Source organism: Acinonyx jubatus, chromosome A1 (genome assembly GCF_027475565.1).
Source record: "Acinonyx jubatus isolate Ajub_Pintada_27869175 chromosome A1, VMU_Ajub_asm_v1.0, whole genome shotgun sequence".
In the NCBI taxonomy this organism is placed as follows: domain Eukaryota; kingdom Metazoa; phylum Chordata; class Mammalia; order Carnivora; family Felidae; genus Acinonyx; species Acinonyx jubatus.
The window spans coordinates 227358767-227383586 of record NC_069380.1 but is presented as its reverse complement, the minus strand read 5'-3'; the positions used below and the strand labels follow the sequence as shown (position 1 = coordinate 227383586).

At 41.1% G+C, this 24820-nt stretch overlaps 1 protein-coding gene across 3 annotated transcripts in view; it reads right to left on the bottom strand.

The window, feature by feature from the left end:
* Positions 1–24820, bottom strand: part of CTNND2 (catenin delta 2) — a 933243-nt gene that overhangs the window by 213792 nt on the left and 694631 nt on the right. For all 3 annotated transcript variants that reach the window (XM_053202070.1, XM_053202078.1, XM_053202077.1), the window contains exon 11: positions 5818–6031. In XM_053202070.1, coding sequence (XP_053058045.1) covers positions 5818–6031 — 214 coding nt within the window. The remainder of the gene's footprint in view (positions 1–5817; positions 6032–24820) is intronic.

Genomic DNA, 24820 nt, shown 5'->3' with positions numbered 1-24820 from the left:
GGGTGACTCAGTCGGTCAAGTGACTGACTCTTGGTTTCAGCTCAGGTCATGATCTCATGGTTCAGGGGTTCAAGTCCCACATCGGGCTCCGCACTGACAGCTGCAGAGCCTGCTTGGGATTCTCTGTCTCCCTCTCTCTCTGCCCCTTCTCCTCTCTCTCTCTCTCTCTCTCTCTCTCAAAAATAAATAAATAAACATTAAAAAAAAGATGCATTATGGAATGAGGCCAACAGGGTCTTCTTTATTTTAAACCTGGCAACACTATTACCCCCTCATGGTTCTGCATTTATTTGCATGGTCTTCTTTCCTGGGCCAACACATGTGTTTGCTCACATCTGGGAAAAGATGAAAAACTCCCTCGATCTGGGTCTGTAATAGATTCCTAGGGCTGCCACCGCAGATCGAGTGAACTAAACAACCGAAAGTTACATGGTCAGAGTTCTGGAGGCTGGAAGTCAAAGATGAAGATGTCACTGGCATTGGTTCCTTCCGAGGCTGTGAGGAGAATCTGCTCTGGGCCCCCCTCCTGGGTTCTGGTGTTTTCGGGCCATCTGTGTGGCGCTCCTTGCCTCGCAAAAGCATTACCCCATCTCTGCCTTTATGTTCACATGACCCCTCCCTGTGTGTGTCCGTGTGCAAATTTCTTCTCTTCATAAGGACACCAGCTATATGAGATTAAGGAACCACCCTAATCTAGTATCCTAATTTAACTAATTACATCTGAGTCACATTTTGAAGGGCTACCGGTTAGGGCTTCCACATATGAATTTGGGGGTGGGGTGTACATAGTTCAACTTCTAACCGACACGGCTTGAAATCAACGGACCTAATGCTAGTCAGTAAAATAAACTGAGGCTTATCTCTTTCATTAGTTAAATCAGGATAGACTATTTGAGTATCTGAAACATAAGATGGAAGAAAACACAGCTCTTGGAGAAGCAGAACTCTTCAGGACACTTGCTTTCAACAGAAATAAAAGTTATTTATTAGGTTTTATGGTTTAATAAAAAGTGGCTTATCGTGATTTATAAAGCATTCTGAAATCTTTAGTTGGGCATTTCAAAATGTAGGTTGATTATATCCATATTTAGAGAGAGAAAAATTATATTAGTCAAGCCCAAAGGACATGCAGAATTTGTAACCAAAGTTTATTTGGATATTTCTAGTAATTGCTAGCATATAATAGCTTCAACTGGATTTAAATAAAATTCTGATCATCTCATAGCAATTATTGCATAGGAAGAAAATTATTTATTGCAAGGCCTAATAGGCAGAGGCAGAATATATTCTGCTGTGGATAGACACTGCAGTGCAAACAGGCAGCTTTTTTCTAAAGCATGTATGTCTATGTGTTCAATGTAAATGCATGTAAATAGCTCAATTTTAACATTTTATTATTGTTCAAACAGTTTGCCAAGGAATACTCAGTAAATAATTTAAAGCTCTCCAAGAACATTTCTTTCTTCTAGTTTTTTATTGGTTATAATTTGGCACTCTAGATCCTTCTGGTTATAGGGCTTGGCTCTATCTAATCTAAAAATCTCATTTAGAAACATGCTTTATTATTTTTTTAAAAAAACCACCAACACTGTTCTTTCCAATATTTGTTTATAAAACATCCCAGCTTGTAAATATCTAAAGAGGAATTCAAAGGCAACTTCACCCTCCCAGTGTATTCTAATACGCACTGGTTTTCATGCATTTGCTAATATTCAGGGAGAGGAATGCAAGAGAAAAAGCTCCCTTGTACTGGCAGGGCTCCATCATGTACCATGTTGTTACTCCTTGCTAGACTTGGAATTAGGCCTGCTGAAGAATTACAATGGAAGTAAAGGGCATAGTTGCTTCACTACTTAAATCACTATTTTATTAATTCATGTATGCACGTCTAACCTAATTCCAAAAAGACTTTAAGGAAACTCCACACCCAAAAAACAAATAATCCAGTGGAGAAATGGGCAGAAAACATGAATAGACACTTCTCTAAAGAAGACATCCAGATGGCCAACAGGCACACAAAAAGATGCTCAATGTCACTCCTTGTCAGGGAAACATAAATCAAAACCACACTGAGATACCACCTCACGCCGGTCAGAGTGGCTAAAATGAACAAATCAGGAGACTAGATGTTGGCGAGGATGTGGAGAAACGGGAACCCTCTTGCACTGTTGGTGGGAATGCAAACTGGTGCAGCCGCTCTGGAAAACAGTGTGGAGGTTCCTCAAAAATTAAAAATAGACCTACCCTATGACCCAGCAATATCACTGCTAGGAATTTACCCAAGGGATACAGGAGTGCTGATGCATAGGGGCACTTGTACCCCAATGTTTATAACAGCACTTTCAACAATAGCCAAATTATGGAAAGAGCCTAAATGTCCATCAAATGATGAATGGATAAAGAAATTGTGGTTTATATACACAATGGAATACTATATGGCAATGAGAAAGAATGAAGTCTGGCCTTTTGTAGCAACGTGGATGGAACTGGAGAGTGTGATGCTAAGTGAAATAAGTCATCCAGAGAAAGACAGTTACCATATGTGTTCACTCTTATGGATCCTGAGAAACTTAACAGAAGACCATGGGGGGAGGGGAAGGAAGAAAAAAGTTAGAGAGGGAGGGAGCCAAACCGTAAGAGACTCTTAAAGACTGAGAACAATCTGAGGGTTGATGGGGGGTGGAAGCAGGGGAGGGTGGGTGATGGGCATTGAGGAGGGCACCTGTTGGGATGAGCACTGGGTGTTGTATGGAAACCAATTTGACAATAAATTTCATATTAGAAAAAAAGGAGGGTCCTTGTGACAATGTGACAGCAGCAGTGAAGAGCAGCTTTTATTACTCCATCCTCCAGGGCCATCATGAGCCTTGGTGCTCATCTAATTAAGTTTCTAAAACGTGGACACATTTGTCAGAAACTTCCCTTTTAATATCTAGCAGCCAGCACTACATGGGTGGGAGAGTTCCCAACAGAGCCTCCAACCATCACAGTGGGCTTTGTCGTAAGCATGGCAGTGCCGGTGTGGGTCTGCTGAACATCAGCCCCGCACGTGCAGATGTCCAAGGGTTAGCACACGCCTGATGGCCGCAGAAATTCCAAAGCATCTGAGAAATGAACAATAAGGATGAACGGAGACCGTGGGCTTAGTGTAGCAAAGCATTTGCCAGGCTTGCGGGGAGACAAGAGTCTCAGAGGAGGCGTGGAAAGAGAAAGATAAGAAAAATGGACGATTTGATGTCCTCGAGGTTAAATCAGTTAGCTGTACTAAAATACTGGATTCCCAACGTTCCCCCGGAGCCAACGGAATCCAAGCTTTCATAGCTCACCTTGGCAGATGAGTGCTGGGATGGTGCTGAAGATGAAAATGACCCTCTAAAGCTCTTTGAGGGATATTCATTTGAATCCTTTTACTTTGGTTCAGGAAGTAGAATCAGCTCTCGCTGGATCTGCATCATTGATGCTATGTCTAAACAGAAGTCAGCAGAACCTTGCTGGTTTCCAGGCACCCTCAGATTTCTGCCAGCATGGGGGTTCAGAAGGCTTTGTTATTACAGACTGGCCCGCAGCAGCAATTCCTTCCATGCTGGAATGTTCTTGCACATGCTTGCTTCTAACTTCTCTTTCTAGAGCAGTAGCTTTGCCAAGATGCTTATTGTTTTTCAAGAGGATCTACCAGGGAAACCTCAGAAGCCATGGGCTTCAACCCATCAAAATGTTTTAACAACATGTTTTTCTTTGGGAAAAGTAAAACTCATGCATGAAGTTCAGCCATGCATGATAAGTCTGTGATTCTGGAATGGCAGAAAGTATCTACTGAAGTAGCAAGCACTGTCTTTCCGGAACTGTTCAGCCCCAGTGGCTTGGATGGAGTCCTGACAGAAGACAGCATTTCTTTCAGGAGGGGAAGTGGAATTGAGTTTCAGCCTCCAGCCTTGGTACAAAGCTTTGCCAAGAAAGGAAACTTCTTGACATTCTGAAGAGGTTACCTGCCTCTGATGTTTACACACGAGGCTCACATAGAAATTTCCCATGTTGCCCAGATGCATAAAATGGGAGACATCCGGCATCTGTCAGAAGCAGTGTTTTGGAGTGGCTTCCAATATCAGAAGAGGCAGGAGCATGTTGCAGTGGACGATGTCATGGGACAGAGGTATGCTGTCATTTTCTTTCTGGTTTAAGCCATCAGTCACCTCAGCCTTTTGCATGTGGTCGAATTTCCTTGGCAATGAGGTAAGCCACCAAAGAGGGTTTGTGTTGGGGCAAATCCAAATTTCAGTAAAATCCAATTCTTTTGAAATCATGAAATGGACGCATCATGTGCACAGCACAAGGTGCTGCTTTAGTTCTGTTGGCCTCGTGCTCCCGTTGGCACGGCCTTCATGCCCAGAAGCGCCATGATGTTTTCCATCACACGTATTGAGTCCTTTCTCTCAATATGAAAGTAGGGATGGGGGTTCATAACCATAATGGCAAGGCGCATTTTCAATTATTTAACTTACCCCAAAACGGTCCTACACATCATAATATCTGATAATAATAGTTTTACCTTTAATGACCCATATTAGTTTGGTGTGAACCATCATTTTAATAGCACTGTAAACTTAACGACGATATTCTTCCATGAGGACAATTCTCCACTTAGAGAAATGAAAACAAAACAAAACAAAAGGAACTGGGGTCTAGTTCTATTTTAGCTAAGAGTGCAAAAGAAATGTGACAATAATCTTGAAGGGTGTACCTTTAAGAAAATATGCTGAGGCTGAGAGTCTTGACCTCACATTGAACCAAAATTGATGCCTCTCAGCTTGGGTAATGTATTTTCTTAAATAAACAAGATCACATATACCTCATGAGCATAGCTACAAGGAAGTTTTAGAATCAAGACAGAAGGAAGATCAGTAGCATCACGGAGGATTAAGAGACCCTTTTCTTGAGTCAACTTTGCAATCCGTTTGCCAAACGCTTGCAGGGGAACTTTGATGAACCCAAACCGGAATATCGCCAACAATATGGGTCACCAAGAGGAGTAATCCGAAATCCCATCTTGAGGCCACTTCTGTTGTTAGCATTCCAACAAGTAAAACTGCACATTTCGGAGGTGAGGGATGAGAGTGATGGCATTCACACGGATTTTACTGCATTCACACGTATTCCAAGAAAGGTACTGCTAAATGCTTACAAGTTCTCACTCTTCAAATCCTCGTGGCTCTCTGAGGCGCTACTCTAGTGATCTCCACTTTACAAAGCTCAAAAGTTCTACGTTCACAGAAAGGCTTTCTCTCATGTTCACGTTCGAAAAATTCCCTAACATGTAATCGTATCACCTGGGAACGTGGACTAGGCATACATTTTTTTTTTCAAGAAAATAACTGTTAAGTACACTAAGACCTCTCTTGTTAAGTACACTAAGACCTCTCTTCCTAGCCACGTTATAAACAAGAATATCCACCTTCCTAACGGTCACTCACGTATTTTGTCCTTTTATCAATTTTTGTTAAATGCCATTTTAATGATGACCTATAAGTATTGTAAGATGCTGAACCACTTCCAAATCAAGGGACAGAACTGAAATATGGTCATAGAATTTTAGGAGGGTAATGGTCCTGGATTCTAATGCTCTAATTTGGCTACTCCATGTGTGTGAAATTGGATGATCCGTGGAGTCCCTTGTTCCGCACATGCGTACAGGGACCTGCCCACGGTGTGAGCCCTCTGAGAGGCCCTGCTCAACCATACTTGGTTAGCACTTTTGCTACCATGCTGGATAATGGTGATTTCACCTTGAGAGGCGGGCGTGCTGTTAACAAGGATGCTCACCTGTGACCAGCTCCCGGATCTCCAGGTCGGTGGTCTTGCGGAGTAACCTCACCAGTGCTGGGATGCCGCCGCAGTTTTTCAGGGCGATTTTGTTATCGTCATTGGCCTTCCCATACACCAAGTTTCTCAAGGCCCCACAGGCACTACGGTGGACCTCCGTCATCCGGTGATCCAGCAGGTCCACCAGGAGCTGGATGCCTCCTTGTCTCCTTATCTGCAAGAGCACAGGGAACAACTTTTGCCTTAGAGAGTCAGAAGCTGTCGCCACGTAAACTAAAACAGGTTTTTTCCCCGTGAAGCTGTTGCTACAATGCATTTCACTGAACTGAATTAAAGCCCACAAAGGAAAAAGCAAGCAAACCTGTGTTCTCCTTAGATGTGATTGCCTCACTTTGATGAATACCCCAGCGGTAAAACGTCAAACATACTTCTTTCGAGTTCTAGATTTTAAGAAAGGTGATTGTAACTTCATAATGGGTGGACATTTCTCTATAAAAATATGGCACATACTCATTGCATGAAGTAGATAGGAGGACGAAAGATGTTTCTCACTCCTGAGACTTAATTACATTTAACCTCTGTCTTAACGGGCTGTGGGATTGATGTGCAAAATGTTAAAATTAGGCTTAATTGGAAAATTCTCTCAGCATTTCAAAGGAACCAGAAGCAAATGAGAAACCAGAACGGACACAAGGACTCTCATCTAAGAAGCTCAGGAAAGTAAGAAAGTCACAATTAGAGCCGGTCGGAACACTAAGACCAACGCATGTCATGCTTAACTCAGGTATTAGATTAATTAACAAAGTCACATTAAATTCTGATGTTCTTGTTAGCCAAAATAGTTTTGATTTTTTTAAAATAAGTACATGGGAAAAAAAAAAACAAAACTCCTTGCAGTATGTTTCTAGATGAGTCTTCTCGCTGTCCTTTAAGTTTTAGTCCGATTTTTAAATTAAGACTGAAACAAATGGGTTTGTTAACAGACAGACTGTTTCATGGAGTTTTCATTAGCAAAGCTGTATTTGAATATTTCTGCATTTATATGAAAAAAGAACACAGCTCCTTCAGTAATACTGTCTTCTTTTTTTGAATTCAACGTCCCTCAGGGATTGAAAAATTATGGTTTGGCACGAACCATTATAATTTGGCACTTTCCCTATTCAGTTGTCTTATCACAGAAAACTCATTCATCCCATAGATGTGCCGAGCACATGGCTAAACCCCCACCCTTTCAAAGGTGTGAAAATGTGACTTTCTTTGTGAAGCTACTCCACCCACACTATTTAAAACTGCACCCTGATCCATACCCCTCCCCGATCCAGTTCTTGTTTTCCCTTAATCCGTTACGGAATTCTTCATATCCCTTGTCAGGTTCTAACTTCTTTATTATGTACCTTGTCGGGGACTGTCTGCTAGAATCTTGGTTCTTGGAGGGCGAGTCTGCTTTTTTTTTCCTTTTCTTTCTCAGTATTTATTAAGGTTTTTTTAAAAAAAATGTTTGTTATTTTTGAAAGACAGAGAGAGACAGAGCATGAGCTGAGGAAGGGCAGACAGAAGAGGGGGAGACACAGAATCTGAAGCAGACTCCAGGTGCTGAGCTGTCAGCCCAGAGCCCAACATGGGGCTTGAAGTGAGGAACCGCGAGATCATGACCTGAGCCGAAGTCGGAAGGTCAACCGACTGAGCCACCCAAGCACCCCAATATTGATTTATTTATTTTGGGAGAGAGAGAGAGAGAGAGAGAGAGAGAGAGAGAGAGAGAGAGTGAGTGGGGAGGAGGGAGGGACAGAGAGGAAGAGAGAGAATCCCAAGCAGGTTCCATGCTGCCAGCGCAGACCCTGATGTGGGACTCGATCTCATTATCTGCGAGATCATGACCTGAGCTGAGATCAAGAGCTGGACCCTTAACCAACTGAGCCACCCAGGTGCCCCAGGGCAAGTCTGTTTTTGTTCCCTGAGGGATCTCTTACCCTACCCCAAGTGCAGTGCCAGGCACATAGCAGATGTTCAACAAATATTTGTCGAGTGAATGAGGAGGGAGACTCTATTACCTGTGACAGCAGTGTTTCTCAGATTTGTTGGAACTTGACTTTTCGAAACTGAGTAATATCCCTCATTTAAGGGGGGGGCGAATAAACAAAATGCTTTCTGTGTACAAATGTCTCCAGTGGCTACCGCAGCTCATTATACCAGCTTAGAGATAAAATGAGGGTATGCATCATTCACAGGAAGTGGGCCATCAGATAAATCCGAATATGCTGTAGGAATTACTTTCATCCACCAACAAAACGAAAACAGAAAAAGTTGCAATTCCCCCAGAACTCCTGACCTCAAAGTCCCTAATCTGGGAAACGAATATGGTGTTTCACATATGTCATGTCTCGGCAGAGCAGGACCAGGGACAGAAGAGGGAAGGACATGGGACAGGGCTGTTAGGGAGGGCATTAGCTTCTGTGACGTTCCTGCACAGCTGGTGGTAGTAGGTACAACCCAGGGAAAGTGGCCAAGCATGTCAGTGGGTCCACTAAAAATGCGAGAAGGAAGCAGCAAACAACTTTCCCCTGATGTACAGTTTTACCAGTGCTTGCTTGGTGCCCACTCAAGAGAGATAAAGTTTGTAATCACTGTGACCATGTCCCGTACATGCATCTGGGTGACAGCCACACCCACTGTATCATAATATTTCAGAAAGGATATTCCATTTGTACAAAAGTTTAAACTATAAGTATTGTTTTCTGTATGTGTGTTTATTTGCATGTGTGTGCTTTACTTTAAAATTACTTGGGTTTAATGATCTTAATAATGATGACACCATTAAAAAAGAGTTAATAAAACCATTTCTACAATTGACTGGTTATAATTAAAAGCAGTTGGTGTAGTAAATCTATCTATCTCTATATTTTAGCTATATTGTATAATTAGTATTTAATTTTTAACATATTTCCCATTCATACAACTTAGTGAATTAAGCTATTCAAATATTATTCCAAAGCATTAAAAAGGAAAAAGAATTCAAAACAAATGCAATATCAATGCTTAATGGTTCCATGCGAACACAATGTTTTCGGTGTGGCCCTAATTAATGCCATAGTTCTAAATTTATAATGAAGTCTTAAGTTTTATTTTCATCTACTTAGAGAAACACAAATGAGATGATAAGCTTTTTCTTTTGCTCTTATTTTTTTTTTTTGGCGGGGGGCCGGCGGGGGGGGGGGGGCGGTCACCAGATGGTACACATAAAAAGCTCTTGTTTTCTTGTGTTGAATTTTATCTAAGAATTTTGGAATCCTGAAGTCAAACATTAGTCAGAACTGAGTTCACACACATGAAATGTGATGGTCAGGCCCTTGGTTCTGCCTCCTCCTGTTGTCTCCCACATCCCAAAAGGACCAGGAAGGAAGCGAGAGGTGGACTTTGAGTTCTCTTGAAGGGTCTCTATCCATGGCAGGACTTCTGGGTGCTGTGGATTGCTGTGGATGGGTCCGGGTGCTGTTCTGCACACTTCCCCTCTGCTTTGTCTTTCCCCTGGATCCTGCCTTCCATCAACTTCTCCTGGCACCCGATTCTTCTTGTTTCTGCTTGTACCCAACCTTAAATTCTTATAAGACTCCAGATAAACCCATGTTAAACACTAATAAAGTACAAGTTCCCTTTGAAAAACGATTGGGGGAACTCTCGTCTTCGAAATGACACTGTATTTTCTCTCCCACTAAATGGCCAGCAATCTCTTTTCCATGTATGCTCCCCACTGGGCACTCCACACCCAGCAGGCAGAGGCCTTTGTTCTGCACCCCCCCCCCACTGTCATTCCAGGCCAGTTCACCGTCTCCCCTTTCTCACTCCATCATCCTCATGGAGAAGTCTTCCAAAGTCTACATTTAATATTTACTAAAATAGGGCTCATAAAATGTCATACCATATCATACGTATCTGATATATGTAAAATAGAATAAAATAAAATGCACAAGAAGAACATCTGCCACATGGAAGGAAGTTAGGAACTATTTATCAGATGAATGGAAGAATGGTGCGCTAGGTCATCACATGGTAGCTTCCTTCTCCCTCTTATTTTTGCTAATATAGAATAGACATTATTTTTAGAGCAGTTTTGCACTCAGAGTAAAACTGAGCAGTAAGTACAGAGAGTTCCCATGTGCCACCTGCCCCCACACATACACAGGCCTCCCCATTGTAAAACTTACTGAGTAGCAATGATGACCCTACACTGACACATCACAATCACCTGAAGCCAATGGTTTATATTACAGTTCACTCTCGGTGTTGTAGGCGCTGTACATTCTGTGGGTCTTGATAAATGTATAATGACATGTAACCACCATTACAGTATCATCCAGAATGATTTCACTGCCCTAAAGTGCTCTATGCTCCACCAATTCCTTCCTTCCTTACCCTAACCCCCGAAACCACTGATTGTTTTTTAATTTTCTCCATGGTTTGGCCTTTTCTAAAATATCACAGCTTTAGTATCGTTTGGTATCTAGCCTTTACAGATTGGCTTCTTACAGCCAGTAATACACATTTAAGATTGTTCTCATGTCTTTTCATGGCTTGACAGCTCCTTTCTTTTTAGTGTTGAATAATACCCCATTGTGTGGATGTACCACACTTTATATATCCACTCACCTGCTAAAGGACATCATGGTTGCTTCCAAGTGTTGGCAATTATGAACGAAGCTGATATACACAATCATTCGCATGTTATTGTGTAGACATAACTTTTCAAATCCTTTGGGTGAATACCAAGGAGCACAATTGCTGGGTCATCTACTAGGAGTATGTTTAGTTTTGTAAGAAACTGATAAACTGTCTTCCAAAGTGGCCGTACCATTTTGCATCCTACTAGAAACGAATGAGAATTCTTGTTCCACATCCTTGTCAGCATTTGGTATGGTCAGTTTCTTGGCTTTTGGCCATTCTAATAGACTGTGGTGGTATTTCATTGTGTTTCCTTCTCTTGCAAGGCTGACCCGTGATTCAGATTTACTTACATTAATACAAATAACTGAATAAAAACCAACAATGTTGAAATACATAAAGGGAAAGCAATAGCTCGAGTTAGACCTGGAATAAATTTCCTATCTGCTACTTTCCTGAACTTAATAGATTCAATGAATGGCCGGAAAGGCCTTTTGATACATAACCTGAGTAGACAATCTTAAATTCATTTCTTAAATGATTCTTTGCTAGATGGTCCACGTTGGTCAATTGTTCCTATGATAATAGCTCTTATTTATTTTTATGCTTTGCTGTAAACTTCAGGGATCTAGACTGAGAGATCAGTCTACAAGAAGTAAGGAAGATGGATGCCGATGAACCCCACAGCAGGAGAAATAAAAAGATCACCTCATCAAACAAAGCAAAACTATGCCCTCTGCCTGTCCTTTCAGGTTGTTTAGAGAGCGGGCATTCTTCAGCCTGACACAGACAGTCTCTTTGAGGATGAAAGTTGGGATGTGTTTGCACAGAATCAGTGAAGCTCACCCAGTGTGTATCAGGGAGAGTGAAGACAGCCTCCACACCTCTGCCATGAAATAACCCACTGTTTTAAAGTGTTTTTACAATTTAAACTCTAGACCTAAAAGTATCTAAAAATCATAAAGAGTAGGATGCAATGGTTTTCCCCCTTGTCCTCTCATTACAAGGCAGACTATATATAAGCCTTTTAAATCAGGAAGCAAATGGATGAGCAATTAAATTAAAGAAAAGAAAAATGCAGGTAATGCAATATCACCCATTGTAAAAAAATGGGGCCTTGCCACTTAATGAATTTGTTACTCTTGATATTCTCTGCATTTATTGAGAATAAACTATATTTACCAAGGAATCAGCTATTATCATTAAAATGACATCAACATCAATGAATAATTTAGAACATATCCAATTACAGCAGTGTTTGCAAGCTCAGGACAGTTTTTGTAGAATGATAAATGATGATGATGTATAGTGGGTTAAATAGTACTTTAACAGAGAATAGAATTCCTCTTGGGGGTTCCTATCTTCATTTAGAGAAATACTCTGAAAAGTTGCTTTGAGGATAGCAAGACCCTCAAGGATGGGTTATAGTTGTTCTTGGCAATAAGAGATTGCTCACCCACCCTGCAAATGAAATGGAAGGAATTTGGAATTAGCTGGGAGAAGGAGGAAGAGGTTGGAGTAAGTAGCCTTTTTTTTTTTTAACCTATTGGTGGTAAGATCCTCAAACAGCTGAGGACCTGGGTAGACATTTCCATACCTCTCAAGGATCTGCTTGGTTTTAAGCAAAGTAGATATATCTTTGGGCTTCTGGTTTAGTTCTAAGAGAAACTAAGCTGGACCTGAAACGCAAAGTAAATTTAAATAATGGACTGCAGAATTATAATATATAGTACCTCCTCTCGCTTCAGATATTTATAAGCAATCAACTCACCACGTCTGAGAAATGGTTTACCAAAAGCTGACTACAAAGAGGAACCTCGGGCTTGGTGATTTTAGTAAATTTTTAATTAACTGTTATTTTTCAGTGGGGTTCGTTTAAACAATAAAAATGGATATAGTTGTTTTATATTCCCTATTAATGTTTAAAAATTAAATAATTTTCTCTGCTTAAAAAGCTACTGGAAGAGGGGCACCTGGGTGGCCCAGTTGGTTGAGCGTTTGACTCTTGATTTTGGCTCAGGTAATGGTCCAACAGTCCTGGAATCAAGCTCAATGTCGGGCTCTGCCCTGAGTATGGAGACTGCTTGGGATTCATTCATTCTCTTCCTCTCTCTCTCTTTCTCTTTCCATTCCTCCCTTCCTCCCTCCCGCCCCCTCTCCTTCACTCTCACTCACTGGCTCTCTCTCCCTAAAGTAAAAAAAAAAAGTAAAAAATAAAAAAAGCTACTGGAAGATACAAAGTTTGTGGATCTAAAACCAGAAGCTTAACCAGAGGTACCTGAAATTCACTTTTCAATTTTAATATAGGAACTGCAAAGTTATCAGTTTGTAAAATACATATTTTACCTCACCGGATTCCACCCCTAACCTGGATAGCAAAGTCAGGTAACCGATCAATGTTTCCACAGAGTTGAACTGATGTGTGTACGTGTAGTTGATTCTGCGCAAGACAGAAGTACAACTGATAAAGGCTAAAATCTTTTTTAGTGTTAGGGTGGAAATTATTTTTGAGAATTTTGAGAGAAAATACATCTCTGCAGTCGTGCAAAATGATCTAGTTTCTCCATTCAGTAGCTGAACCAAGATGGGTTATGTTTCTTTTTCAGTTATGTTTTAGGGAGCAAGTGTATTGCAGTGTTTGGAGGGGGTGCTGGCTTTGAGGCGGAAGCAATAAGGTTCAAATCATTCTACTTCTCTTCCACCTGTGTCCCCTGAGGCAAGTTCCTTAAATGTCTGTAAAACGCGAACAAAATGTGAACCTGTCTCATGGGGTTGTTTTCAGGAGTAAATGAAACTTCAAGTGTGAATTATTTAACAAAGAGTTCAACAAATATTATCTGTCAAGGAACCACCCACTGTATTGCCTTGTTAAAGGATATTCTTAATGGACTTATTACCTGGTCAATATATGAATTAACTTAATAATATAATGACGTAACATATGATAGAATCAGTGAAAGGTATACAATTCAGAGTGATAGCTTCATAAATTTTATTTAGTGTGCAGACTGTTTATTATCTACCAGATCATTAATCCAACCTGGTGTATAACTAATGAGATTTAAAAAGAAATATATTTACTCTGAAACTCTATTCTGTAGTCATTTAAAAAAATACCACAGGGTGCTGCATCATTACCATACCTATGACATATCTTGCTAGGTACATTTTCAAGGTAAGTACAGGAATTAATCTGTATTTGAAAAAGAAGAGAAGTGCAATGGTTTGTCTTGTTATGGTAAATTAACTGACCAAAAAAAGGCATTTAAAAATAATTATGAGGTGACACTAGTCACTGGGAAAAAGAAGGTATTTTTCTGAAATACAGAGAGAATTATTAAGCACAAAGAGAGAAAGACCATCTTTTGATTTAACAGATCAATTTCTAATGGACAGATTAAAAAAATGATGCAACCAGTAACAAAAGATCCAACCAGTAGCAAGAGAAATGAATGAGAAGGTTCTAGGCGCATGTAGATTTCCCGAGTGCTCCTCCCCTGCCGTGGTACAGGGCGTGCAGTGGTTTTGGTTTTGACTCCACCTGTGTCTAGCAGGAAACTATTTGGTTTTTGAAAATCATATGGAAAATATAAAGAAGTCTACAAATACATTGTCACTGTTACTTGAATTCCCTTATGCTTCCCATTGTAAAGCCTCCACACATTTCGAGAATCTTTGTCCCCTGTACAGATTTCCAAACCCAGCTCCCATCCTGTTCAATGTGTCCTCAGCAGGTACTGAGGACCATCACTGAGGCAACCGCCTATCCCTATAACAAAATGAACATTTCCGAAGGGTGATTCTGAACATTTTTCCATTTTTTTGCTATCCTCAATTCTAGAGAAGTCGCTGATATTGTCTCAGTTATGGACTGGTAATCGGTTCCTGTCCATAACTCTGGTTAAAGAAAACCATTTCTCATGAAAATCTCTGAAATGACCTATTTTGTAGCAATTCAACATTCTGACTCCTCATCACGCTCATGATCCTGTTATTTAAAGAGATAAAAGAAAGAGGGGGAAAAGACCTTTATTTTAGTCTGAATGGGAATCATGATTGCACACAGTGACGCATTTTACAGGACACTTTAAAAAATCACAAGACACCACAAACATTACATTACCACAGTCCTTGGCCCTTTCCATCCCTTTTTTTGCTAACTGATCACGAACACTGAACTTCTCTAGCCATTTCCCTGTCTCAGAATGAAATGCAGTCAGTCGAAGCGGATGGACATCAGGATCCTGTATTGAAAATCTTGCTGCCCACCAAGGAAGCCAGTGCGGAGGCCAAAGGGGCCTCAGAACTGTCCATCTGGAAGCCGACGCTGACATTCTGCACAAACTCAACTCGGTTCTGACAACTGGTGTGTGCAAAAGGCGGGCCTCCACATTCCTTTCTAAGAGCCCCCAGGAAAGGCCCTTACTTTTCTTTTTTTTTTTTAACAAGAAAGAATTTCAAGCGATTCCACAAATTCCTTTCCTGAAGACCCCACTCAGGCACACTCACCATGTTCCAAATAAGTCTAATGGCTTCTATTATCTGGCATGATGTTTGTGCTTGCCCTTGTAGATATGGAATACAACCTCACAAAGTAGCGGGAATCACAAAGGATGCCTGAAATAAAAATCTCCCTTACTGTGCTCCAAACTGAACTCAATCAACATAATTTCGTGAACCACAATGCTACGTTCACACAGTGTTCAGCATGTCAAAGAGTATTTTAGATGAGCACATATAAATTCTGAAAACACAAACCCCGCAAGGCAGAGATTTCAACTTGGCTATTTGGAACTTGGCTAAATTATGAAAATATCTTAGAGTGTGACTAGAAGAAGCCCACAAAAATTACCCCCCAAACTTTCACTGTTGTAGTGATTAGACAGTCCCTCATTAAAGAACATTTATGGAGTGGACTGTCGGGAGTTGGGGCCGGGGGTGGACGAGTTGAACGAAGCCCCTCCCTCAAAGGAGCTCACATACCTGTACGAGAATTGGAAGTTGAGTAAAGAAACCAGCGAATGGGACCATTTCAATAGTGAAGAAGAGAGATAGCTTTATTTGAAGGAGGATGTAGCAATTTTCTAGTAATAATCTGGATCCTTAAAGATGATCCACCAACATGTATAAGGTTTAAGCCCCTCAAAAACTGGGATCCTCTCCAGGGATAAGAATCATAAAGAAGAAATAGCAGGAGAAAAAGATGGGAGTGTGCAGTCTGAGTACTGTGGTCAGGCGACACTCGAGCAGGGACCAAAGGCCATGAGACGGTGACAGCAGGTGCCAAGCAAGAGCAAGGAGACCGGAGTACAAGGTGTACTCCGGCAAGGTGGCCGGAGTACAGTGAAGGCGAGAGAGGAGATGAGAGTGATTGCCAGGCAGGGCAGGGTTAGGTCTGGGAGGCGTTAGCTGCTGTAAGAGCATTGGGTTGACCTTGAGGAACATGAGACCGAGAGCGTGACTGAACACACCTGTATGTGACATGTAGAGAGCGCACTGTCCCAAAGGCAGAAGCAGGGACACCAGGTAGGGGTCACCGAGATGGTCCGGATTCAAGAAACACGGTAGCTTTGGATAGGAGTAATGAGAGCCCAAGGGCTAAGAAATGGTCAAATTCTAGATCAAATTTTGCAGGTAGAGCAAAAAATATCACTGAAAGCATCATGACCTACTAAGATTTTTGGCCTTTAATTATAATAAACAGGTATGTGGGTAATCAGCACACAGTAGATTTTGGTTGACTGACAGATGGCAAAGCATTTATGAGAGACACAGCCCCTCGTTTAAATTTGTTTCACTGGCATTATAAAAGCACACATTTTAAAAATTGCTGTTCTTTTGTTACTGCAAACAGAAAATAATATGTTTCTAAAATATAAAATTATGCTAAATACATAGACACAATAGAAAAATTATTTTGTACCTTAGATAGCCCATGGTTATAACAAATAATGAGCATTAAAATAAATGTAATATATTCCCTGCAAAGGAGTTACGATAGATGTGTAGAGAAAACTCTCCTATGCATTTATTTTATTTTTAAGTTAAACATTTAAATTTTTGACAATTTAAACTGTATCAAGTAATTTTTTTGAGGAACCTCCACACTGTGACCCAGCAATGGCACTGCTAGGAATTTACCCAAGGATACAGGAGTGCTGATGCGTAGGGGCACTTGTACCCCAATGTTTATAGCAGCACTCTCAACAATAGCCAAATTATGGAAAGAGCCTAAATGTCCATCACTGATGAATGGATAAAGAAATTGTGGTTTATATACACAATGGAATACTACGTGGCAATGAGAAAGGCAATGAAATATGGCCTTTTGCAGCAACGTGGATGGAACTGGAGAGTGTGATGCTAAGTGAAATAAGTCATCCAGAGAAAGACAGATACCACATGTTTTCACTCTTATGTGGATCCTAAGAAACTTAACAGAAGACCATGGGGGAGGGGAAGGAAGAAAAAAAAAAAAAGAGAGGGAGGGAGCCAAAACATAAGAGACTCTGAAAAACTGAGAACAATCTGAGGGTTGATGGGAGGTGGGAGGGAGGGGAGGGTGGGTGACGGGGATTGAGGAGGGCACCTGTTGGGATGAGCACTGGGTGTTGTATGGAAACCAATTTGACAATAAATTTCATATTAAATAAATAAATAAATAAATAATGAGACTGAAAATAAACAATGATATATGTTAAAAAAATAAACTGTGTCAAGTAAGACTTATTCTATTATAGCTATAAAATTGTACAGAATATAAAATTCGCTTAAGACTTTTCTCGTCACGCATATGTCTTTTCTGTTCTAGGTTATCAAGTCACCTATATGTTCCGAAGATCTACCTGCTCATCCAGTCTTTGGTGGTAGTAACGGCCAATATTTACTGGCCTCAAAACTGGCTGGGGAAGGAATTTCCGTCTTGTTTGGCTCAACTGATATTTAGTAATACGCACTGTTGTATGTCCCTTGAGGATCTCGTGGACTAATAAAGGAGAAACTCACAGGAACATACAAGGTGCTGAGGAGCCCACAGAAGTTCATGAAACCAGCCTCCTTGGGAAGTGGAGTGGGTTAGTTAGTTCTGGAAGGCAGAAGAGTTGAACTGATTTTAAGAAGGTTGAAAACTGGGTGGGGGGGCGGGGGAGGTGCGCCCTGAAGGCCCAGTTGGGCATCTGACTTTGGCTCAGGTCATGATCTCAAGGCTGGTGGGTTTGAGCCCTGCATCGGGCTCTCTGCTGTCAGCACAGAGCCCACCTCCGATCCTCTGGCCTCTCTCTCTGACCCTTCCCCGCTCATGTGCATGGGTGCTCTCTCTCAAGAGGGAGAATAAAATAAAAAGACTTTGAAAAAAGAAGTTTGAAAACTAGTGAGCCACACAATTTGAACAGGATTAAACCCTTAAAAGTTTGGGATGCAGTAGGTCTGTACTTTTTAAAGTAGGGCACATGTATGGGAGGGTTGGGGTAAAAGCGTAGTCATCAGTGCATTAGATAGCGAGGTATCTCCTTTGCCCTTAAATTTACCCAAAGACTGAAGGACTGATGGTGTGTGGCTGGGGGCACTATTATTATTGTTATTGTTATTATTATTATTATTATTATTGGTCTTAGATACCTTATGGAGTAGAATATAAAATGTATGGGAGTTTAAAGAAAAAGCACAGAATCTAAGGGAGAGTTTGCAGAAAGCTTCTGTGGCCAACAGTCTGCAATTCCTGCAGCCCACGTGGAGGAGGGCTCTGAAGACGGATGGGCATAGGGGGCTGGAGAAGACAGGAGGCATGCGGAGAAGGGTTGTCCACCTGCACAGAACATCTCCCGGAGGCGAGGCCCAGGGAGTGCTGTGGGATGCCAAGATGAGACCAGAAAAACACAGAACAAGAAATATTTGAGGGGACAGGACATGAGGATCCACTCATAGTTCCTGAGCAGAAGAATGACGTGGGCAGTTGCGGCAACGGGGCAAGAGAATCAATCTGAGAGACTGTACAAAGGAAGACACTGTGGGTAGTGTAGAAGGGTATCTTCGATACGAAACATCCTCAACCGTTTTCCTGGCATTGGGGAATTTGTAAGTAGTTTAACATGCATATGAATTTTTCTACAACTCTCAACCATTTGCTTAAATTTGCTTTGCTTATTCCTGCTGCTCTGTGCTCTGACTGAGCCCCAGCAAGGTGACTGGTAGAGTCCTTCTTGTGATTCTCCATTTAGCTCTCCCCACAGAATCAGTGGGTGGAGGCTGCAGGGGATCCCACAAGCTGAGCAAAAGGGAAAAAACATAAGTTCCACCACTCATCTCCCTGGAGCTCCCCCCCCCCCCCACCCCTGCCAGACGTCTGTCAGATGCATCCATTGTGACCAGTTCTTTTGAGAATCCACACACTGGAACATGTCAACCTTATTTTCTCACACGTTTCTATGGAACACAAAGAAAGCTGTTACCAGGGAAAACCGTCTGCAACACGGCATCGTGAAAGAGAAGTTATTCAATGATGTTGCTCAGCTGATTCAATGTTATTCGCCCTTCATTTTGTCCATCAGCCCAAGCAGAACATCTATATGACACTTGGATCTTGGTATAATAAGAAAATACACTTGTTTGGTGCATCTGTGACCTTTTGCATTAAAAAAAAATTATGTTCTAAGAAATCCCCTCAAGGGCAATGCAGTACATCCTAAACCTATGTGTCATCCTTAACGGAGGAGACTTTATTCTAGGCATCACGTGGGTGGTTATCTCAGAAGTCCTCTCCTGGTGATTTTAGGAAGTGGGTAGTACTAAATCACACATGTCTATTATTTTATATACAGGTGTTATAATATTTGACATACTGTACAATATATAATGAATGTATGTATAATAATATGCATGTATCAATAAGTAAGTCTGCTGCAAATGTATATACCTAAAAGAGAGCAATTCGAAACATCTCTTCTTCCTTCTCCCACAAGACTGTGATGCATTCAGTTCTTTCAATTGTTTCCTTCCAATTTAAATTTTTTAGCAATAAATGGCTTTTTCTTATAACTCACCGAGAGTTGTGGGCTCCAAGAACCTACCCTGTTGACTGTCCACCTTCCAATATAAATAGCCATAGGGACTGAGGTGATTGTTATTTCTTTAACTTAATCATTCCTGTTGAAGGATCTTTAGTCCTGGAGTGCACCAGATTCAATGGCCGGAACTCCAATTATAAATAATAAAATACTCCAGCTTTACTCTATCTCAGGCTTCAGCTCTCAGCAGAATTTCTTACTTAAACTCTTTTTCTTTAAGTTTTTTACGTTTATTTATTTTTAAGAGAGAGAGAGAGAGAGAGAGAGAGAGAGAGAGAGAGAGAGAGAGAGAGAGAAACAGAGTGTGAGTGGCGGAGGGGCAGAGAAGAGGGAGACACAGAATCCCAATCCAGCTTCAGGCTCCAAACTGTTAGCACAGAGCTGGATGCGGGGCTAGAACCCAAGAACTGTGAGATCATGACCTGAGCGAAATTTGGAGGCCCAACTGACTGAGCCACACAGGCCCCCCTTACTTAAACTCTTTTAAAAAAAAATCTTCAACATATGAAATCCTAGATTTAAAAAAAAAATCAAGTTTTTGTATTTTTTGTGTTATCATTTTCTAATAATGCATTTAAAAGAGTACTGAATACATGCATGCTTTTAATTTTAATTATTTTGGTTTGCAATTTTAATTATTTAATCATTTTCAAATGAATTATGTGTATTTTTGCATACAATTTTTGTCTAGACCAAAAGGAAGGTGACAGTTATACTTCCAGCTTTTAATAGGCTGGTCGAGGCCGAGGACTTAGGGAAGAATACTGTTTTGTTTTAAAATTCTGCACACACAGTAGAATCATTGTTTTAAAACATAGTCAGACCACGTCACTCCTGCTCAAAACCTTCTAATGATCTCATCACATTCAGAAGATCCTCAACCTTGGCCTTTGGTCCTATGTGACCAGTCCCTGTCTTCCCTCTGCTTCCACTCATCGGCATTCTTTCTTCTCTACTTTTGGTTTCTGTTCTTCTGGGTTTCTGGAAGTTCCTGAGTGGCTGGAAGTGTTCTCCCAGACTCCACAGAATGGCTTCCTTTCCATCACTCAGGTGTCCACTCAACCCGATTAACCATCAAAAGTAGCCCATCTACCCTGCGCACCCCCCTCTCTGCTGTTCGTCTACCTCTCCTTGGTATTCCTCCTTTGCTCCCATTCACCACCTGATAAATTTCATATACTTACCTGTTGAGTTCTGCCCTACCCCCACCTAGAGGGATATAAGCACTGTGAGAGCAAAGATCTTGCCTAATTTGCTGAATGCTGAATGTCCAGGGCCAAGAGGAGTACCTGGCACATAGCAGGGATGGACTATTATTATTGTTATTATTATTTTAATGTTTACTTATTTAGTTTGAGAGAGAGAGTGAGAGCGTGAGTGAGCACAAGTTGGGGAGGGGAAGAGAGAAAGGAAGAGTGAATCCCAAGCAGGCTCCATGCTGTCAGCTCAGAGCCCAATGCAGGGCTTGATCCCATGAACCGTGAGATCATGACCTGAGCCGAGATCAAGTCGGATGCTTAACTGACTGAACCACCCAGGCGCCCCATACCATGTTATTTTTTTAAAGAACACATTTTTTACCCTAAGCTTCACAATTTTGAAACAAAGGCAATTTTTACAGTCCACCTGTTGGCACAAATGTCCTATGCCAAGCAAATTAGTACTTAAGAACAAAGATTTCTGGTGCCTAAGACAAGATCTTGGAATATCATACAGCTATAAATAGGCCACTAGTTCAGCAAACATTTTACACAATTAAAAAGGTTTTTCTTCTAACTCTTATCTTTTTATTTCACAAGTGAGAGTAATTTTTCCCACAAGTAAAAGCCAACACTAGGCACAAAATGCTTCAGCACTACTTACACCTGCATCTTGTTTATAGGAGCCAATGCTGAATATATTAGCTAATTATAGATATGCAGATGGCTTGTTTTCCTTAATGCAAAAAAGATATAAAATCATGCGAAATCGTGTAGTACTCATGCCCATGGCTGAATATCCAATTTCCATTAGATGAACTTGGGCTCAATGGTAGGGAGACAGATAAAAGTCAGAACAATAAGGAAGATTATTCGTAATTCAAAATCTTCACATTCTGCTGACACTTTTCAGGGTTTAGGACACTAAAATGAAAAAATCTAAATTGCAAAACAAATTATCATCTATTGATTCCTCTCTTATAGCAGAAAAATTAAATCTAGATCTTGTAGACTTAGCAAAAAAGGGGAAAACATCAGCTTTGGAAACTTTTAAAGAAAATATGAGAAATTGTGTGGTATTTATTAATATAGATGCCCATCTTTGCAGGGGTGGGGAAATGGCAAATCTGAATGAGAAAATTAAGGAAATTACGATTTACTTTGAAAATGTTGAAAGGAGATTTTCATGAGAGTTGGCGCTTTCCCAGCATATGATCAGCACGCTTGCTTTTGAGACCAAGTGGTCAAGATGAAATGGAATCGTATGATAAAGCCAACAAACTTAGTCGAAGGAAAAAGTCTTCTTAATGTGGCGGGTTGCACACTGGATGGTTGACCCTGTCTAAATGAGTAACGAATGACTCACTGTCACTGGCACCTTTTCAAAAGGTCATTCAAAAGAATACAACCTGGCCAACTAGGAAGACACGCTCTGGCACTGTGGTTTTGATTTTTGTTCTATTCAAGTTAACTCTCCTATAAAAGAGATTGGAAGGAGGCAGCCCCCAAAGGTGTTCCTTCTCCACTGTTTAGTGTTCTTGCCTCCAAGTCCTGTTACTGCTGGACTTGCTCTGACAAGGAATCGCAGGTCGGTCCCATGATTTCTTCCACCGAGGGTGAAACACCAGAGGAGATAAAGCAGGAGAATCTCAGTTATGAGGGATCCTGTTCATGCATCTGGTGGATGCCTCTGGTATAACCATACTTAAGAGCGTTTCAGCAAAACCCTGCATTTAATCAGAGTGTTGGAACAGACTCTATGTTGTCAGTGTTTTCTGAGGTTCTCCAACGTCTAACAGGGATTCTAGGTCTCAAATGTCTTTCAGGGATGCAAGCAATCTCTATTAGCAAGCCACTTGCCATTTCAAAAAGTGAATATCTAATGGTGGAGACTAAGTCAGCATGGTCAGCCTTCAGGCTGTTTTTCTGTTGCCCCTACTGGCTTTGGGCATGATGTTCCAACCTCTTTGAGTATTTGTCACTGTTTGGGGAAAGCACCTTGTACACCTTAGGCATTCACGGTTACACTCAGTACTCTTATCCACTGAATACCTAAAGAAGCTTCTGCTCTTTGGGGTCATTTTATAATATCCCCAAATATATGACTTCTCCAGGACCCAAGGAGTTCTACAAGTATTACATTTCTTATTCATTTTAGGGGTGCATCTGGGATATATTTTTCATCATTTGGGAAAGATCCCTGATTCTTCAAATTTTGTTAGTTTACCCCGTTACAAATCTGCAGAATTTACAAGCTAGTCTCACTTTGTCATGAGTTATGCCAGTTCCATTTGTCAGCCTTTCTTCTGTAAGCCCAATTATCATTAATCATCAAAGCTGTAGATTAGAATATCTTTTATATCAGTAAGTTTGAGTCCCTTCATAGGAATTCTGGTTACTGGTGAGGGAATTAACATATCATTGTGCAAGAACCGTTAAAATAGAATCTATGGTCTTTCAGGTAAAGGCAAATTGAGATTTTTTTTTTCCTTAGAAACTGGGATTGGGAAAAAAATTTCCAGATCAATGACAGCACTGAACTCTCTAGTGCCTATCGAGCTTCCTTATTAACTTGAACTATATTGGATACTGTCAAAGCCATTGACGGTATGAATAGTATTCTCCCAATAGAATGGGAGAGCCATTCTATTTAGATCCTGGTAATCTATAAAGCTAATCTAGAAAAGTTGACTGCTTTGGTCAAGTAAGTCTTTCATATAAGGAGGTGTCGTGAGCCAGGGTACCAGTCTCTACTGTCCCCATGTTAATGCTGAAATGGCCAGAACCTCTCCAGGAAATCTTTCTTGGTTTAGTTTTGAGAATGTTGGCTCTTGGCTGCCAAGGGACTCTCATGACTTTATACACTCACAACTGGCTTCCAGCATCATTTTACCACAGCTACTCCTCTCATGTGTTATGGAGCCTAAACTCACTGTGGTCTGTACATGTGCTATGTCTGGGCCAGTGGTATGAACAGTCACCTTTTGTTTTTGAACACCTACCTTTCCATGCTCCCTTCAAACAACCTTCAATTCTTTAGTACAATGGCCAGGCAAAATTTCATTGATTAAGCTCAGAAAATAGTGTTTCCCAGCCTTCTGTCAATCCAACAGGCCTCAGCATGCGTCCCCAATTCTCCTGCTCGGAATGTGACAAGAGTGACCTCCCGCCACCCTCCTGCAGAGGGCTACCTGGCCACTAGGTCCTCCTCACCCCTCTTTACACTATAATTCCTTCCACTCATATCTGTTCCTTCTGCCATTACAAGAGTTGAATTCAAATCTTTTCCCAGGATTATTGTGTTTCATGTCTTTCTTAGCCTCCATTAGGGTCTTTTGCAGATCAGTGAAGTGAAGCACAAATACCAGAAATTTTCTAGAACTTTGCGGAAAAGGGAAGAACACCTATTCGGATTTTGTTTTTCTTGAAAGACATTTAAGTTTATCTATCAGTGAACAAGGACTTATGTGGTAGGCTAAATAATTTCCCTCACACAAAGATGGGAAAATCCCTGAAACCTGTGAATATATTACATATAAAGACCCCACAGAGCAGAAGGGCCTTGGTTGCTATAATTAAATTAAGGAATTTGAGATTGAAGATTATTCTGGAGTATCGGGGGTGGGCCCAAGGTAATCCTAAGAGTCCTTATAAGATGGAGGCAGGAGGGTCAGAGTCAGAGGAGAGAGATGTAATGATGGAAGCAGAGGTTGGAATAACCTTGAAAGGTGGAGGAAGAAGCCACACAGCCAAGGAGTACTGGTAGCTTCCAGAAGCTGGGAGAGCAAGGAAACTGGTTCTCCATATAAGGCTGTGTAGCATAGCCCTGCTTACACCTGGACTTCAGCCCAGTGAAACCGATTTCAGATTTCTGACCTCCCTTAATACAGTTCTGCTGTATGAAGCCACTAAGTCTGTACTAATTTGTTACAGTGGCAAGAAAAAGCGAATATAACCTGTGTTTGGTTTCCTTCTTTTATTAATGACCATACAAACACCTCCCAGATCTAATTTGTCTTAGGCTGCCCTGCTCCATTTTTGCCCAGCTTTCCCATAGCTTATGAGTCCCCATTTTCTCGTGACTAT